At 42.4% G+C, this 19,915-nt stretch overlaps 2 protein-coding genes across 4 annotated transcripts in view; one reads left to right on the top strand and one right to left on the bottom strand.

The window, feature by feature from the left end:
* The window catches only part of necab3 (N-terminal EF-hand calcium binding protein 3), a 29,973-nt gene extending 16,450 nt beyond the window's left edge, over positions 1–13,523 (bottom strand). For both annotated transcript variants that reach the window (XM_029501542.1, XM_029501543.1), the window contains exons 1-2: positions 13,155–13,523; positions 8,693–8,717 (exon numbers count right to left, since the gene is read on the bottom strand). In XM_029501542.1, coding sequence (XP_029357402.1) covers positions 8,693–8,717; positions 13,155–13,277 — 148 coding nt within the window. In that variant the 5' untranslated portion in view covers positions 13,278–13,523. The remainder of the gene's footprint in view (positions 1–8,692; positions 8,718–13,154) is intronic.
* A 9-nt stretch (positions 13,524–13,532) lies between these two features.
* rbck1 (RanBP-type and C3HC4-type zinc finger containing 1) lies at positions 13,533–19,894 on the top strand. Of its 2 annotated transcripts, none has more exons than XM_029501539.1 (12): positions 13,533–14,436; positions 14,598–14,742; positions 14,967–15,063; positions 15,200–15,398; positions 15,500–15,660; positions 15,768–15,941; positions 16,371–16,531; positions 16,657–16,753; positions 16,980–17,159; positions 17,243–17,341; positions 17,775–17,918; positions 18,052–19,894. In XM_029501539.1, the coding sequence occupies exons 1-12, from the start codon at positions 14,397–14,399 to the stop codon at positions 18,130–18,132; spliced, it is 1,578 nt and encodes a 525-aa protein (XP_029357399.1). In that variant the 5' UTR covers positions 13,533–14,396; the 3' UTR covers positions 18,133–19,894. The 2 variants fall into 2 exon arrangements, with proteins under 2 accessions (XP_029357399.1, XP_029357398.1); XM_029501538.1 differs by having other exon boundaries at positions 15,768–15,950.
* The last annotated feature ends 21 nt before the right edge of the window (positions 19,895–19,915 follow it).

Raw genomic sequence — 19,915 nt, 5'->3', positions numbered from 1 at the left:
AGCGCAAACATTTCTGGTTATTATTCAAAGTTGTCATTTAAAAGGGAGATTGTGAAAATGTTTCTTACAACTTGGCTTGCTGGCAGCAACATTGAATTCAAGATTTATTTATTTATTTTTATTTTATTCTATTTTATTTTTCATGTCTGGTGTGACAGAAAAGTATTCTCACAAAATGATGTGTAACATTTCAGTTTAAATCAGTTCTTTGTTCGCTTCAGTAAATTGGAACCAGATGATAAACGATTATCAAATAGTTCCTTACTAAATTTCTGCCACTGTGTAAATTAGCTAACTATCATCACAGGTTTCTGAGTTGTTATTGGTGTAAACGAAATTCACTTTTTGGTGTCTTGTGCGTACATGCCAACAAACTTTGAATTCCTCATCAATGTCACTGCTAAAAAAAAAAGTGTAAAATGGGTGAAACTACGACTTAGTTTGACAATTTTGGATTTTTCAGGCTGGTTAACTGTGAGCACAGATTGTTGTGACAGACAGTCTAGAGAAAAACCAATAGCAGAAGATAAATAGCTCAGTTGTCATCTGTGAAGAAGTTCTCCTTCGTGAGCCCGACCACCAGTCTGTCTCCTGGCACAGGCCGCTGCGAGACTGCAAGATGTTTTTAACCCTCAGCAGAATCCAAAGCAACAAAGAGATGGAGAGCATTTCTGAGCCACAACAGACATGCAGGAACTCAGCTGTATATTGGCTGGGGGTGTTAGGTTACTCTGTTTTGTGACTGAAGCAGAGAACAAATAATTAGAGAGACAAGACAGAGCCAAAATGGGCAGGCGGGCAGACAAATGAGAATGGCCATCAAGTATTTGTTGCATTAAACAAACAGACTGGCTTCGTCATTGACAGTCAAATGGATCCTCAGACAAACAAGAGCAATCAAGGCATGCTATTACTGTGAACAGGCTGGAACTATCACTCTTTCTTTTTTCCACTTCTTTTTTTGGGGGGGTTTAAATTAGGCTCTGGCTTTTAAACCTTTCTGAGGTCAGGATGACTTTTGGCTCCATAGACCCATTGAGCTGCCCAAATAATGACCCTGTCTGCAACATGACAAGGTAGGAATGAAAGCGTGAGTGGTTTAATATATGCCGTGGAGCTCCAGTTGGCTTGAAAACTCAAGGGCAAGCTTTGGAGACCATCTGTTCAGCCGGAGCCTCTCTGACACTGCTTGGCTTCACCTCTAACCAGAATGTGTAATCGGCCTATTGTGGTCAGAGACGATGCTCAGCCCTCATCACTTTGGCCTACTTTCTCTCTTTTTCAGACTCTCTTCTAATCCTTCTCTCATCCTCTAGCTGCCTCTTCCCTCCTTCACATAAACACCAAAATCAAACTGACAACAAAGCTTAAAACATCCTTTGTGATTCAAAGAAAGATGTGTTTCCTCTTTGCTTCCTTTTTTTGGGGGGGTGGGGGGGGGGGGGTAGAAACACAAAGAACGGCGCCCGAATATTAATCTTTGTTATTTCTTCCTCCTTAAGAGCAAAGAAATGTAGAAAATATTATTTGAATACCAATTTTAGTCATTTGTTATTCATGAAACTACATTTATGCATGATTGTCACAGTTGAGAGGTAATCTTCAAACCCGTTACGCTTGGTTTATGAAGTTTTACTCATATTTTGATGCCATCTGTAGTTAGTTTGTGCATCTGCGCCTTCAGATCCCTCCACGTGTCTTTGCCTCTTCTCACAGCGTTGTATTGAATCAATGTGTTTGGAAAGCTTCCTATATTTGGAGAGCCAAACGAGACAGGCAGCAGTTCTGCTCAGAAGTGACACTCTTGATAATGTGTTTGATGGACTAATGATGAGTACTGGCAGTCTCATCTAATCAATTTGACAGTTCTGGGTTAATCATCTACTTTGTAAAAGATGATGACCGCAACAAAGTCACACACACACACTCATTTACTTCCTCTGTTATCAAAGGGATTTATGAGAAAATGCATAAATATTTTAAGATGCAGACTAGACGACTATTAAGTCAATTTCTCAATTGCCTGTGTTAGTCTTTTGACTTCTGTGCAACCTCTGAGTCTCCAGTGTCCCATTTACACCCACTTTTGAACTATGACTGATTACTGTTTATACCCCAAAATTTGTTTATGCTATTAATAAATGCAAATCCAGTCTTGGAGGAGCTGATTTTCCAGGCTGGGTTTGGGCTGAGGTGTAGAGGTGCCTGTGTCCCATGACACAAAAATAAACTCCCCCTGCATTGCCCTGCGTTAGGAGACGAGTCTGACCCCTGAGCATGCAGATCAGTGTGCCTGGATTCAAGGCTTCAAGATGATTTATTTCACTTGGTTTCTCCACATGGATGCACAAACAGCAGTTGGATATGACAGACTGCATAGTTTTTTTAAGAGATTCCTTTAACTACGAGTTGTAAACTTGTCTTATAGTATACTGGGCTTTATATTTGGTGGAGAAAACATCAAAAGTTATATATTTGTTAGGTGTGTTTTGACTGCCAAACAGCAATCATGCTGTTAATCTCCCACAGGCTCTGAAGGGATGTGAGTGACAGATGGCATCAAGAAACTGACGATGCAGTCGGCTGAGGGGGATTACGTCTTTGTTCTCTCAGGACTTAGACCTGTTGGTTTTCTCCTTCACTCAAATTAATGCATCCTCACTTCCATCACATGGATCTCTTTTCTTGAGGGGTGTGAGGAGGATGGGGGGGGGGGGGTGGAGAAGTGCACTCAACATTTATCTCCAAAATGGGGCACCATTGCTCAGCAGCCATGTTGTGAGGTTTGAGGACGTCACGGCGGTGGTGGGAAGAATCTCTCACAACGACAAGTTGGAAATGACTGTGGACTACAGGAGGGTTAGGAGTCCCTCCCTCCCGTCCTTCCCGCTCTCCATCGGAAGAACAGCCATCAAATTGGTCGACTATCTGAGAGTCCACATTACAGACCATCTCATTTGGAGGAAAAAAAACAAAAAACAAAAAACAAACAAACAAAACACTTCCTGCCTGGAAAAGAAGGCTAATAAACTTTAATTCCATGGGAGGCTGAGCAGGCAGGCCTAAATAAGTTGGTCCTAAAAGCCTTCCGTGAGGTGGAAAGTCTTCTCACCTTTTGCATTATGACTTGATATGGCAGCTGCTCAGCTGCAGAGTGCGGTCAGGTCTGCACAGAAGGTTACTAGCAGCAGCCTGCCCGCCCTGAATGACATGAAAAGCAGCAGCAGCAGCACCTCCTGCATGAAGGACCCGCCACCGCCCCCTCCCCTCCAGATGCTGCTTGTTTGTCCCCGTTCCCTCAGGCTGAAGGCTGCGTCGCATCAGAGCCAGAGCCATCAGGCTCCCAAACAGCTTCTTTCCTGATGCTGTGGGACTGTATAACAATCAAAGGGCTCACAGTAAAATGTCATCTGGTTTCAATCAATGCAATAAATATGTCAACATTTATTTCATTAGAAGTTATTACCATAAACTTTTAACTTTCCTTTTACTTTAATTTTATTGTGCTTTTGTATACTCCTGTGGATTATAATTTCAGCCTCATGTTAAAAGTTTTGAACAACAATAAAAAAAACTCTTCTTGTATATCTTGAGTTCCGACGTTTATCATTTACGATACATTACACAGCTCTCTTACTCATCACTGAGCTTATATCAGTCGTGTTTTTCTGCAGTAATTTCTTTCTTGATTGACTGAGGTTTTCCTATACACATCCTGAGCTCAACCTGCTGTGGGTTAAAATCTAAACACATCATTAACTCCTCTTCCTCTCACTGAATGGATATGTTCAAATAACAAGCTATACTGTTGTAAAACGGCGTTTCCCCTCAAACGTGTCATGACATCCATCCATCCTTCTACCGCTTTTCCATTTCCGGGTCACAGGGGGAGCTGGAGCCAATCCCAGCTCACACCGGGCGAGGGCAGGGTCATCACAGGGCCAACGCACAGAGACAGACAGAGACCAACAACCACTCACACTCACACTCAGACCTACGGACAGTTTACAGTCACCAGTTAACCCAAACATGATGTCTTTGGATGGTGGGAGGGAACCCACGCAGGCATGCTAGTACATCTCTTTTCTAATCTTGTAAATCTCCCCAAACACCAACTCACTTGACAAACTGATAAATCATTTATGCATGGCGAGAGACATGCAACACGAAGAACACTAAGTTTTCCAAGTAGATCATCGATCACAAAAAGACTCATAAAACACTCATTTAGTCCTGAATACGAACTTGACTGATGAGATATGCTTCCTCACGTTTCCAGCTAATGTGAAAATAATGTAATGTTTGCAGCGGCTTTTTCAAGAAGACTTTCAGAGAAGAAGAAAAACAAGTTAGTGAATAGCTTGATTATGGAAATAAATAACACTCTGCATAAGCAGTTGTTGTTGTTGTCAGATGGATTTTTGTTGTGGTTCATTGATCTTTTTCACTTTGCATAATGAAATATAGTGTATATAATATATAATAATTAATAAGTATTACACATCTGCAACAAGGTAGGTTCAGATGGACTATTGACAATACAGGACCCAAATTCCAACTAGATTCATTTATCACTGCAGTAATTCGTCTCTAATTTGAAAACAATAAATTGCCAGTAAATTGAAAATAATGGCAGAGAATATTCACAGCACACCTGAGCACAAATTTTCCAGCCAACTGTGTGACATCTCTGACTTACACTGAAACAAATCTCCCACGGTTCAAGCATTCCTTCATCACACTGCCAATATGACAGCAAGAGAGCAACTATATTTCACACTGCAGGCTGAGCCAAAAGTCATACGCATACATTGATCTCTAATACTGACCCAGGAAAAAAAAATCACTCCATCCAAACAAAGTGCATAGCTGGTGAGCTGTCGTTGATTCTTCTAGACACTCCGAACTACACAGCCTGCATCAGGTCTTTCCTCCTTTACTGTAAAAATATAGTCCAAACAAAGTGTACAGGGGGCGGGGGGTAAACAAGAGCCAAGTGAGCGAGTCCTGAAAAGTAGGGCACAAAGTAGGCTGCACTCTTATCTCTCCAAAGATCGGTCCCATTGCAGCCTCTCCTAAGTGGTTTATAAATTCCCGCAAATGCATCACAGCCTCTCAAACAACTACCATTACGGCTGTTGCTTCTTGATAGTAAATTCCTATTGCACTGTATACTATACTCAACCCTTCTCCCGCAGTGATATTCTTAGTATCAATGCTCTACTTAGGATGTGTTCCACCAGGCCATCTGCGAGGACGTCTCATATAAGCTGCCTTTCAGCTTCCATATCCCAATTTAAGTCTGTATGCTGCTTTCAGACCACATGTACCTACTGCTTCTCCGTTCTTCATCTCACTGACGGTCTGAAGCCGACTGGCCTTTTTCCACCGTATTGGACGTCAACCAAGAAGAAGGCTCATTAAAGCTTGATGAAAGGAAGTGATCTCCTCGGATGAAAGAGGGTGTGATAGCAGAAGATCTGGATAAGAATACATATATTTTCAAGCAGCATGTGAAGTTCTTTGCACCAAAATCTTAAGCTACTGCACACGGAAATTTCAAACAAGAGCTGTTGATCAGTGATCGTTCTGGCAATTAAGCCATATCACAGCCGAGTTTCTGTAAGATGGCCAATTAACCTCAGGATTTCATGCACACTGGAGATGGTGAGCGTGAAACCATTAAAAGTAGGATATGGCGGCAGTACAGAAATTCTGAGATATTATTGTATACATTTAATTGTGTGCTGTTTCAATCAGCTCAAGTTTGTTTTTGTTTTTCTGCTATTTATTTACCTATTTCCAGAGCTTTCCACCGCGTCACATAACCTTTTGAAAGCTATTTTGCTCAGTTTTCATTACATTTTTGCCATTTGCCAAATTTGAAGAAATGGAATCGCTGAACGATTCTGCTTTGTTTACCAGTAGGGTTTGTTTCTTTCGGGTTTTGTGTGGGTCCTGCAAACAGCTGCCAGTCTTGCTCATCACGACAGATGTGGCAGTCAACCAGAACTACGAGCTGAGAGAGACTGAAATGCTACACAGAGCAGAGAAGACAATGGGGAAAATAGGGTGATAATAATTTGTGGACTCCTGACTACTTAGAAATCGCAACTTGACCCATATTAAAATAAAAACATTGATTAGTGATGCATATATATATATATATGTCAATCAGAGACAGGGCGTCCTGCAGCTCTTGGAGATGAATAACAGCTACTTTTCTTGCATTCTAACAAACCCACAACACATCCAGGATGAGCTGTTACATTATTCAGTACGATATATGGTTAGAAGATTATTAGTTTCAGTTATGCACCAGTCAGACATGAGATGAAGACCACTGTCAGGTGGCGTGAATAACACAGATTGTCTCTTCACCGTGGCTCCTGTTAGTGGGTGGGATATATTAGACAGCAAGTGAACATTTTGTCCTCAAAGTTGATGTTTTAGAAGCAGGTAAAAAGGATTGGAGCGAGTTTGACATGGGCCAAGGCCAGGGCTGTTTTAAAAGGAAAAGGGGCACCAACGCAATGTTAGGCAGGTGGTCATAATGTTATGCCGGATCACTGCATTTTATAGTTAATTATTTGCCAAAGTCAACAGCTGAACATCTTTGTTGGTATTATATATCTGGTCTAATCCCTGCGGTATTTATTACTGGAAGATAAAGAGCAGTGGAGGGGGCACGGTATATTTTTTCCTTTCCTTTGTTGTCTACTTTTCTGCTGCTGGTTCTGCGATGACAGTCATCTCAGCTGAGCTCATTATAATAAAAATCTAACAGTGAATATATTTGGCTGGAAGCCGGAGAACTATTCATCACGTCTGAGACTCATCATAGTGAAAGTTAAGAGCTGTTGAGAGGTAATTGCTGTTTGGAGGAATACTGATTACAGCCACTGGAAAAGCAACAATGTCCCAGTAATGTGCCATTTTTCTTGATTTGCTTTGACACGTAATTTAATTTTAATTAAACAGAAATACATTTCTTTTTGGGCAGAGCGTTTCTATTCACAGTACCAGCGGCAGAAAGGAAATCGATATTAGAGAAAGCATGTTTAAAATCTCATGTGCAAAGGACATTATATTTTATAAATATGCAATTGTTCTGGCAGATTTAGCAATGAGGGAAATCAATAGAGTTATAAAAGGCACATTAAATGGGCTGGTTTGAGACACCTTTTTAAATAAGATTACAATTGTTCCGCTTTTTAATTTGTGGAATCAGGTAATGATGGCTACGCTTGCCAGTGAATTGTTGTACAACTTAAAATTAAAAAAACAAATTAGCAGCGGAAATAAGGTGCTAGTTTCAAATAGTTGTAAAATGAGTTCTGCCCTCAAACCCATTTCCATTTGTCTGTGTGTAGTTTTACTGAGGATTTCAGTTCGTGGAGATTTTTCTGTGGATCAATGCGGTTCTGCTCAGCTCTCCTAGTTGATCTTAACAAATTTCATCTTAGTGGAGTTCATATGACCTTATAATTAACAGTACAAATCCTCAACCATCAAATTTTTCTCTTTTACGGTCGAACACTATGAACAGGGGGGGTGTATGGTGACAGACCCCGCCAACCTAACTCGGTATGCAAATAACCTGTTTAACACTAAAACTAAGAATGGAATGGATCTGTATTAAAATATGTCACAATAAATGAATCGGTGAGTTGGGCCCAAAAACAAGTTTTGGTGAGGTTACTTTGGCCTTAGACTTTTAATCACCAAATTCTAATTCATTTCAATGAATTGATGTTTCACTTTTGAAGAAATTGCCCAGGGCTTTACTAATAATCACTGAAGTGAAATTAAATAAGACAGCCTGAAGGAAAGGAGATTCAACAAAAAATAAATAAATAAATAAAAAATAAAAAAATTCACCGCCTTACAGCCCCTAGAACATATTCAACATCACAGAAGGCGATTTATAACAGCGTGACATTCAGGGTGTTTTTGACATGAATGCCAACTTTGACAGATCCTGTCTGAGCTTATGAAGTGCTTCAGAGGTTTGATCTCTGAAGCTTAAAAATGTGTCCACGAGGGCGTTACATGCTGAGCAATAACAATAACTGCTCTATTCAAAAGTAGTAACGACTGTAGATGTATGTAATCCACGGCTGACAGTGACTGTTTATCTTTTCGTCAGCCGCCGATCTAACTGGTGGGATTCATGCTCATAGCATCAATCAGCATTTGCTTCTAAATTTCCGAGACACACTCCTTCTTTCTTCTTCTTTTTAAATCTGTCTCATTTTATACAGCCCATAGGCATCCTCATACTTCAAGGCAACACACATGCCGCCCCTGAAACCTCCTCCCCTCCTTCCCATAGCCAGAAAAAAAAAAAAAAAAAAAAAAAACTTGGCTCAGCCTGTGTTAACATGACTCACATTAATTTGCAAACGCCACCCAGTCAACTGTTTTTCCACTGACAGAGAGATTGAGGGTTTTTTTTTTTGTGTGACACGTTTTTCCACTCACAGCTTTGAAGGAGCATCTTAGCATCGTTATAATTGGATGGAGAAAGTTGCTGGAGCCCGGAGAGCAACGGAGCCTCAGTCTAAGAATTGTCTATGCGAGTCTGTCGTTCCTCCCCCCAGATTGTCTCAGGCATAATAACAAGTATGTGAGGAATCATACATTGTGACGAATTATTAATCGCAGGACATGTCAGGTGCTGTTTACTCACCGTTTTTGTCTGCTCGGCGGAAAATCTGAAAAGAAAAAGAGGACGGAGAAGTTAATGAGTAAGAGATTAGATCATTATTTAGCCAAGCCTCACTAAAGGGGTTCTTGCAGTAAACAGGTGCAGATTATCAAGCATCATGGCAGGCCATCAAAAACACAACTGAAGGTTTGATGTCTGCTGTACAAGGCTCATTCATTTTGCAGTGCTGAACGGAGAAGTCGCTGAACAAGGCCACTGCTTGAAGCTTGAATACTCTGAACGTGTGACTCATGCGAGGTTGACGTTTGTGGTATGTGTCAGGTTGAAGACAGGTTTAGTATAAATAATTAGTAATAGCGGATCAGTGCCAAGCCAGACAGCTATTATTTTTGCTATTTTGAATTCAGCATGTTTCAGTCAATCTGCTTTCATACTGTGATTATACCTTCAAGTTTAAAATTGCAGTTGAAAGTTGCAGTTGTCACAAATTATTCTGATCCAAACAAACAACCAGCCAGGTGAGCAACAACAGTGGTGCCCACAGAAACATGAAGCCAGGAGACCTGCGCTTTTAAAAAACATCAGCTCCATGCATCAGTCATTAATGCTGCTGCTGCTGCCAGTGATGGCTTATTTAATGGTACATTTCTAATTATCCCAATTATCATCGGGAGTTTTATCTCTCTCGTCTGCTGTGACCCCTCAAACATCAGCATCTGCAAACTGCAGTTCACTGCTGATTTGCTAATTGCACAGCTAAATGGTATTTGAGCTGAGCTGGTGCTGTTAGACAAATTGTTGAAATAATATTAGTGTGTTGTTTGTCGTCATATTTCTGATACATGTTTACAGGCAACACTGAACTGTTGTATTCACTCCGTTCCCTCGGGGGGGTGAGATGGTTTATCATCGATGAGAGAGACTGTGATAAAAGATTTTCTGTGATAGATTTTCTATAAAAGTAACTTAGCCAAGGATGTTTCTGAAGGTAAAAATGGACACAGATTAAAAATATACTTAACAGACTTAAAAAGACAAAACTACTAATAAGCTCTCTTTTTACAGGGCACACACACCGCAGGTAAAGATAGTATATAAGCACATAAGCAGTTGTAGTCCTCTCACTTGCAAATAGCCAAAAAAATTTTTTCAGGAATCTGAATCTTTCCTGCTGACGAGAAAATTAAGTGTGTAACCTGGCTGGCAGGGATGTTGTTGTAATTGTCTTGAATAATAAAAAGTCATTTTTTTCCCCCCAGATGTTTGAACATCCAGAGCTACCAATGACAGCCACAGTGTGAAAGACTCGTGCTTCATAGCAGAAGTTATAAACTCCCTCGACAGAGATCGGTTGAAATCAGTCTAAGACTGACAAATGTGCAAATGAGAGACTATCTCCCCGGGTAGGCCTGATATGACTAAAACACAAGGCTACAATATGGCTTATGGCCGAACATGAGCACGAACGTTTTTGTCAGCTGCTAGCAGCCTTGAGATCAGGGGCTGCCATTCGGTCAACACAGAGAAACAGCCTGGGTTTCTCTCCAATTATAAGGAACTTTACTGCCCACAAAATGAAGACTTGTTGGCTTCACTGCACAGAATAAATTCTGAGATCTGAGAACGGAGCGGGATCACAGTTGGCCAGCGGACCGCATTTGGTAACTTTGGTAGCAAATGATCCGAGAGGTTTTAAATAAATGGTCCCGAACATAACTATGATGACTTCACCACCTCTCTGATGTGATAATGAAGATTTGTGCCCCCAAAACGTCTATTCTCCTGTTAATGCACACACAATTCAAGTACAGCGGACAAAACTGAAGTCGGTTGAAACTGCTCTTCAACATAAAATGTGTATTTACGATGGAAACTTTTCAGTTGCTATGTTTGCTTTCATGTGGTTTGGATAATTTGATCGATTTCGAATCACTGTCATTTTTTGAGGATGTCCACTGTGTACAAAAGGAGCTAAATTTAATCTGAAGCTGCAGCTCCTGCGCTCCACGCTGAGTTTTAGCTACAATTTAAATTTAATCAGGCAACATTTTCTTTTGACCATGACAAATTCAAATTTTCAGCACCAGTGACGCAGAATACTCCTGCAAGAATAAATCTAACTTCATGTGTTTTCCAAAGATGCTGTGCTATGAATACAAAAAAAAAAAAGAAAAAAGATGTCTGTCTGTTGTTTCCAGGATCAGACAGAGGTTGAGGCTGCCATGCTCATCATTTCTGACCACCAGGTTAATAATAAATAATAATAATAATAATAGCAGAACCTGCCTTTGCTTTCATTCTCCTGAGGTTAACAAGCTCGTAGAGCGCACTTCTGCACTCCTAAAGTTCTGCCAACCTCTGTCTCTTCGTTTTCTACAATTGGATTTCATTTTCTGTCTTGTTTAAGCTCAGCTTCCCTTTTAGCTCCTTTGCTAATACAACCCTTCTGAGCATCTTTTAATCTGAGTACTATTTAACTTGTTTGTTGTTGCACTGTGTGTTTGGGCTCTCCGGTGTAAGAAGAGGCAATAATGCATCATTTACAGCACGCCCAGGAAAGGTCAGACCTGCTTCCTAGAGCGCTGCCGTTCTGGTGTCATGGTGGCAGGTGTTAAGACAGTGGGCTCTCTCAGGCTCTGCTGACACACCGGCTATTTTTCCCCAGATTTTGTGCTTCAGAAAGAGGAGACCAGAGCTACTGATGACATCTTCTTTTGCATACTCTACTATGCTTTCCTGTTTTTCCAACAGTTTTTGTATTTGCTTTTATATGCCTCTATTTACCTTCCAGTTAAAAAGGCAGGAAAAGATTAGGATCCAGAGAAGTGAGAGAGCGGGAATACGCATGCATGAGAGAAAGAGAGAGAGAGAGAGAGAGAAAGAGAGAGAGAGAGAGAGAGAGAGAGAGGATCTGAGAAAGTGCTGAGGATAAAGCAAGCCTCAGAGACCAGAGCTGCTGGATATACAAAGCAAAGACATCGGACGTTATACTGACTCATCAGCATGTAAAAACAACTCAGTACAAACCTCATAGAAGAGTATCTATCTGTCACATGTACAACAAGGAGGCTTTTATGAATACACTGGTGTTATTTTTTCAAAAAATAAAAAATAAAAAATTTAAATACCTTTTCAATAGCATCGCCTCTTTACTTCATAATTCTACGGTGCATGTGTTTTAGCTCAAGCTCTCTATCGAAAATCATTGTGTACCCCTGCCATAAAAAAGTTCACCCACTGACATCATCTCTGAAAATCAACTGCCATTGATTTGCTTTACAACTTTCTCCCCATGCTCGCAAATATTCATGCTCGCTTTTAGGTTCACTATCCAAGCAGCCGATTTTATTCCTCCAACTTAGCACTACAATAAAAATGCCACAGCGTTATCAGGAAGCTCTATACCTTTTTTAAATTCAGATGTCAACTTTTCAAGGAAAAGTCTTTCAGCTGTCCCAGTGGAATAATTGGGCGACCTACAGGCAGGAGTGACATGTCCTATGCCCAATGAACAGTGTGTCGCCTTCACAGACCCCGAGAGGACAGACAACACGGAGAGTGAATGTGGCAAAATGAGAACAGGAACAGAAGTACGGTAGACAAGACAGCCATATCATTTGTCTGCCTTCAGAGTATTTAATGTTTCTCCACACTATCATCTCCTACACAGGCTGTTTTAGGCAATCAAAGATAATCATGTTTCTGAGGAGAGAACCATCAAGCAGATGGAGTCTGTTAGTCTGCTTGAATAACAAAAGAACTCAAGGCTGAGGACTAATCACAGGGGCACTGCTGCTGTAATTCATTCAGGGACAGCGTGTGCTCCAACATCTTTGCAGGATCTAAGTAACGTGTCCTTATTTAGGCAAGGCTGTCGGCACATCACGTTGGCATCAGAGCAAATGGAAAACTGTCAGTAAGCAATAACCTCAGATTTGGACTCTTGGCCTGCTCAACCTGGACAAGACAGTATGTGATGGACAGATGATTACGCAGGTCATTGATACACTCTGCTGTGGTCTTGTAGGTTAATCAGGCAGTGGGAGCAGTTTCAAGTGCGCTCAAAAATCAGTGGAACACAAAAAAATATAAAAAAAACCAAAACCAAAACCCTAAAGCACCCAAGTCCACTTCAGTTGTGTGTGTGTGTGTGTGTGTGTTGTTATATGTCTGTCCAAAAGAATGAGGAGGACACCCAAAAATGTTAATTTAAAAGCTTAATTTATCATGCAGAGACAGCAGCTGCAGCGCCTCCACACACACACACACACACACACACACACACACACACACACACACACACACACACACACACATTATGAGAAAACAACACTTCCAAAATGAAAACTTTCGGTCCTCCAGTTTTAATATATGTGGACTTTCAGTGTTGATGACGCTTGCAGGACCATTTACACGAACAGCGCGCACACATTTTGTGGATCAGCGGCACTTTCTTGTTGTGTTTGGTAAGAAGCTCACTCACATCATGGAAGAGACTCAGCCCCTGGCCGGAGCTGTGGAGCGGCTGCTCCTGCTGCTGAGCCCGGAGGTGCTTCTGTTTGGCCGTCTGCAGGCACATAGTGATCATCTCCGTGCAAGCCAGCATCTTTGAACGCGTCCGCACCGATTCAATGGCCCCAAAGTGCTGCCGGCTGAGAGGTGGAGGACGTGAGGAGGTCGGAGGAAGAGGAGGAGGAAGAAGAGGATGAAGAGGAGGAGGAAGAAGCAGGTGGTAGCTGCGAAGCTCCGGCCGACTCTCAGAGACGCTCTGCAACTTTGTGCTGCTGCTGCTGCTGCTGCTGAGCCGGAGCGGCAGCCCCTCCTGCTGGAGCCGCTGTGATTGGCTGCCTCATGTGTGTCCTCAATACAGGTCTGAGCAACACAACAGGACTGTTCAACAGGACTGAGCAACACAACAGGACTGGGCAACACAACAGGGTGAGGAACACAACAGGACTGTTCAACACAACAGGTCTGTTCAACACAACAGGACTGAGCAACACAACAGGGTGAGGAACACAACAGGACTGTTCAACAGGACTGTTCAACAGGACTGTTCAACACAACAGGGTGAGGAACACAACAGGACTGAGCAACACAACAGGGTGAGGAACACAACAGGACTGAGCAACACAACAGGGTGAGGAACACAACAGGACTGTTCAACACAACAGGACTGTTCAACACAACAGGACTGTTCAACACAACTGGGGATGTTGTTTGTTTGTTTGTTTAAAAAGAAACATTTCGTAGTTTAGTAGTTTTCAAATCGCTGTGAAACACAACTTTAGAAAGACAGCGCCACCTGCTGGACACATTCAGTCACTGTTCATCATCAACTCTACGTGAAAGAGGGGCAGAATAAAACAGTCGAGCTCAGTATTTCATTATGAAGTTCTGAAGTATTCATCATCATGTCGTTGAACTTTTTTCTGGGGAAAAAAAAAAAATCCGCGCAGGCCGACCCCTTTAACATTTCTCTTCCTGAAGTGCACTCAGTTTCGCTTTCGGTTCTGGACTGTCAGAGCCCAAAGGCTGATCGCCTCAGAAAGGAGAGAGAAGAAGAAGGAGAAGACGGAAACGCGTCGTGTGGTCCTCACCGGACCGACATCTGAGCCCCCCCCCCTCCACCACCACCACCACCCCCTCCCTTCGTCCTTTAAACGACACATTTTTGTGTTGAAGGGCGGCGCATGTTGTGTTACCTGATGTTTCAGGTGTGACCATGGCCTCTGAAGACGCACCGACACCCAACCTGAAGGACGGTGAGCCAGTCTGCTTGGTTTCGATTTTGCTGTGACAGCGCTGATCTGATCATAGATGTCACACATGTGTGTGGAGGTCATTTCACAGTGATTACACTGAACGACGACGGCCCTTTAACCTCCTCACGTGAGAGCTGAACTTGTCCCTGCTCCCTGTGCAGCGGAGGACCTTGCCCTGGCTCTGAGCGAAGCCCTCAGCAGTGGGAACAGTGAGGAAGCTGTAGAGGTGTGCCAAAGGCTGGCCCAGCTGTCTGTCCCGGTGTCCGTCAGCGTCAGCAGCCGGGCCTACCCTCAGCACTCCATCCGGTGAGACACCCCTTTTTCTTTTTGTTTGTGTTGAATAACAACCCCCCATTTAAAGAAGAGTGCTTATTTTGACAGAGACAGCGCTGTTTTGAGTCAGGATTACGCAGAATGGGGGAGTTCAGGTCAAATATGGCAGCAGGGTATGAGTAGTAGATACGTGTGGTCACTTTTGCTTGCAGTATGACAAAAAGCACAACTGTGACGCGTTGTGTTGTGTTGTGCAGATTGAAGGTTGGAGTGGAGGATGCTCAGTCCGATGACTACATCCCTCTGTCTGTGGTGGTTACCGCCGACATGACAATTGCACAACTTAAAGTCAAGGTACTGACGTGACAGCGAATTTGATTTGTGTTGTTGTTGTTGTTGTTGTGACTGTGCTAGGTGTTGTTTTCATTTTGATAATGTTGTATGCACATTTTTGTGTAACTCTAACCTGTCCATAATTTCACCTTCACAGTTTAGCGAAGACTTTGGATTCCACCCGCTGCTGCAGCGTTGGGTCATTGGTAAGCGGCTGGCCCGGGACGGCGATACGCTCTACGGCCACGGCATTCGTCAGACCGGAGACCAGGCGTTCCTGTTCATCCTCTCAGCCCAAGCTGCTCATCTCACACGGTATCAACACAACCTGGACCTGGAGCAGCAGCGTATAGAGGGTCGGCGAAACGCACACACACACACACAGATCAGAGCTGCCGGATTTAAACAGCTTTTGAAAATGTATCAGCATTATAACTATTCTACTGTCCTTTCTTAGGCATCATGGAGTCGATGGGGTCCATTCAGCTTTTTTCCAGAGGCGTCGGTGGTGGTGGTGGTGAGAAGACACCTCCTCTTCAAGAGCCTGAAAAGATTCCTCCCATTCCTCCTCCCAAACCTCCAGCCCGAGCCAGACCTGTTGTGCCTCCTAAACCTCAGGTCAGAATCCAGACTGTGTGTACAATGCGAGACGTGCAGTGTGTCTGAGAACTGCAGCTGCGTGTGCGTGCCTGAGCCGTACTGTATGTGTGTGTTTGTGCGTGCAGTTGGGCTGGGCCTGTACCCAGTGCACATATGTGAACAAACCAACACGTCCCGGATGTGAGATGTGCGGAGAGGAGCGGCCACAGAACTATCAGGTGCCCGACATCTACCAGCCCGACCCGCAGGAGGTTCAGCGGATGCAGCAGGAGAATTTGGCCATTCTGCAGTACGAGCAGGTACAGCAGGTACATCTGCAGACAGCCAGAGCTCCAGAGTTTAACCTGACCCTGGTGAGCCGTGAGCATGAGACCCGCAGCACAGTCCAGCACAAGCAGACTGTACAGCAGAATATGTCAACTTGGGAGCTTTCTACTGTGCCAATTACAGTAAAATACTACTGCCATTTTTTTTATTCTGTTGATGTTATCTTCAGCCAGCTAAATGTATCTTAAAGCATTTATGTTCAATTCCAAACCAACCAAAGACATTTATCCTCTGCAAATTCAACATTAATGATGCAACAACACCAAAGTAAACTCTATAAAATAATCATTTCCTGACTCTTTAGCTGCTAGTTTTTGATAACATTGCATCATAAAGAGTGCTAACAGTTTCTAATGAATCCCTGTGCTGTGCATGTATCTCTCTCTTACTGGGTGATGAAGGCTCAGCAGGCAGAACGAGAGAAGAACTACCAGGACTGGTTGGAAACAGAAAACCAGAGCCTCATCCCCAATGCCACAGAGACAGAATGTCCCATCTGCTTCATTCCCCTGGAGCCAGGAGAGGGCATCGTGCTGAGGGAGTGTCTGCACACCTTCTGCAGGTCGGACAGAAAACAGCTCTGTGGCCTTTCATTCGATGTACCACTTTCAAAAGTCGACATATTAATGGCATCATTTGTAACGTGTCCAATGCACGGATTTCTTTTCTGTGCGCGTCTGTGTTCAGGGAGTGTCTGAAAGGGACAATAGTGAACAATCAAGACGCTGAGGTGTCCTGTCCTGACATATGTGACACCAAGATACTGGACAGAGAAATTAAAGCGGTGAGACCGGAGGACAATCAACTTTCATCTGTCTCATCTGTTTCACACATTTACCTCATACTCATCCAGAAAATATTCATTTTCGCAACTGTGGATCATTCACTCCTAGTGTAAAATGATTGATCTGACTGGTCAGGCAAAAATATTCTCCTACTTATAAAATGTAAACCTGTAAACCCCCCAAAACGAGGTCTGTATAACGTTAGCTATATGATCCCTGATGCAGCTGCTCACAGAGGAAGAGCACCAGCGCTTTCTGGAGTTGCGGCTGAGCATCGCAGAAAGCCGCGCAGAGCACAGCTTCCACTGTCAGACCCCCAACTGTCGAGGGTGGTGCATCTACGAGGATGAGGTCAACGAATTCCACTGCGCACTCTGCGATGAGACCAACTGCATCCTCTGCAGGGTAGCTGTCTTATATTTGGTACGGCAGCCGACTAATGCTTTTCTTGCCGCCCACAATGTGAGAGATGCTGTGTGTGTTTTCAGGCCATCCATAAAGACATGAACTGTAAGGACTACCAGGATGACCTGCGCATCCGAGCAGAGAACGACCAGGCGGCTCAGCAGACCAAGCAGATGCTGGAGGTAGGTCAACACGCGTGTCAAAAAATACAGCTGACAATGTTTACACAAGACACGTGGTGTCTGCTGCGGGCAGACCAACAAAGATCGGCAAACACACAGAAAAAGGTTTCTGTCCATCGTGAACAATTAAACAGCCGTTATTTAAAACTTTCCATGTTTTGCCAAGATAAAGTAATTGCAGAGTAGAGCTTTTATTTACTTTTATCTAACAGCCTGTAAATAGAAGAAATGTGCATCACAAACCGAAATTAAGAAGGCTGATTGCCTGCCCCTGTTTTATTTCTTTATCTGTGGATTTAGCTGTAAAGTACTTTTGTGAAAGTTTCTGACACTGACATTAAAGGCCAGACCAATATTCAATACTTTCTCAGGCTCTGAGTGCTTAACTCATCTTTAGTGTTGAGCTAGAGTTGTCGATTTCATTTCACCGCAGGCTCTGCTGCAGAATGGGGAGGCCATGAAATGTCCACGGTGTGACATCATCGTCCAGAAAAAGGATGGCTGTGATTGGATCTGCTGTTTGATGTGCAAGACAGAAATTTGCTGGGTCACCAAACAGGCTCGCTGGGGACCAAATGTAAATATGTTAACAACCACACACACACACACACACATGCAGAGCCTGATAAACACATGTTCACATAGTGCTGACAAAAAGTACATTTTGCTTCTAATTCAGTTTTCCTTTTATTTTATTTTTTTTCCCACAGGGCAGTGGAGACACGTCAGGCGGTTGCAGGTGTCGAGTCAATAATCTGCCTTGTCATCCGAACTGCCAAAACTGCCACTGAGGCAAGCACACTAACGAACACCTACCAAAAGACGGAGCAGCAAACGCGCTCTGTTTCAGGAAATCTAGATCTCATCTGGTGCCTTGGCCTCCGGATGCATTGGTGTGCTCTTTCACTTTATTTCACTGACCTTCCTCCCTGATTTCAGTCGCAGACTGACATGACACTGAGAATTGGCTGTCCTGCTAATGAGGCACACCTTTCATCCATAAAGTACAACACAGAAGCGATGCAAAATGCCACCTTTTTCATGTTTTGGGCCTTTGGCTACTATAACATGTGTTTGCGATGCATAAATGCATCGTGTATTTTCACCTCAGGTGCTTCTTGCAAAACAGTGTGCCTCATAATTTGCGCGCAAGTTTTGCTTTCGTAGTTTAATCAGACAAGTATGCTACACTTCTCGAACCGCGCTACACAGAACTGTGAGAAAGGATCATGCTCACATACAGCATGTAAAAACATCCATAAATAAGGAATTTCCTTTGTTCTCTGTTTCTGTGAAGTGCAGCTGCAACTAATTAACTGCTCAGGATGATGAGTAACCATTAATAATTTTTTGTGGTTTTTCTTTTTCCTATAGTAATACCAGAATAATTAATTTTCACAAAGAGACTTTGAAGTTGTAAACGGTCATGAGACTATTCACGATTAACAGTTGATGAAGATCATGGATTTGTAATTTGAATTGTAAGCCGTGGGTATTCTGCGTGTTTTCAGTGTTTACATTGAATGTGTTCATGACAAGGAAGCTGCTCTTATGCAGTGAATGACTTTAAAGTGTCAGGTTTAAAACACAGGAAACTGGACAAATAATTATGCTGAGGTTTTTTTTGTTTGTTTGTTTGTTTGTTTGTTTTTTTTTGGAGGCGGGGTATGTATTCTGTTCTTTATTCAGTGACCAATATACTTTAATATATAGAATATATTTTGTTTATGTGTTTGTTGGGTTTTCAACAATTAGATGAAATACATTACGGCTGATTTGTCTTAAGCAATGCCAGTAAAAAACAGGATGAAAATCTTTGTAGGAAATTAATCTCAGTTAATATTGAGTATGCATCAGAATCAGGCAGACCCAACCTCATTGCGTTTGTTAACATTTGATATGCTTGAAAGTGATGATTTTAACTACAAATACATTGCACTTACAGGTATTATGTTCTAACATTGTTGTTATAGAATTATGCAATACATTTAATGTACAACTGAAGTTAAACTGTAAATCCAGTTGATGGAGAGAAGCTAGAGGTGTCCAAAGTGTTTGGAAAGCTGATTATGCAGTGATGAAGCTGACGAAGGGACAGCTGAAAGTAACTGAAACAAAGGTTGAACTAATCCTGATGAATTAAGTTATCAAAGCTTCAAAAATGTAAAGTGTCAAATATATCCTGCAATGGTTTCGATAAGTTTTTCATGATAATTCTGATATGAAAGAATATTTTTACTTCATCAAAAAGTTCCTGTCTTTTGCTTTTTCTTACTGGACCTGGATGTTTGACTTTGGCTGTGCAGGGTTTCACATTATAAGTTGCTCTCATCTTCATTTGCTTGTGGAGTAAAGCTCCTCTGTGCTGCCTTAAATAATGACACCACGGATAATTTAGAAGCAAATCCTGGTCTCATATACAACTTAACTTCCACTCACAGAACAGAGAAAAGCCTTCTTAGTGAACTAAGGAGACATCCACTAATCTTTTCACCAGTATTATGGTAAAAATGGTACACGTATTTATAGTAAAGCTATGGCGCCAAGTTTATTATTCCAAGCAGATTAACGTTT

Source organism: Echeneis naucrates, chromosome 5, assembly GCF_900963305.1.
Source record: "Echeneis naucrates chromosome 5, fEcheNa1.1, whole genome shotgun sequence".
NCBI classification, from domain to species: domain Eukaryota; kingdom Metazoa; phylum Chordata; class Actinopteri; order Carangiformes; family Echeneidae; genus Echeneis; species Echeneis naucrates.
This window is presented reverse-complemented; position numbering and strand designations above follow the sequence as displayed.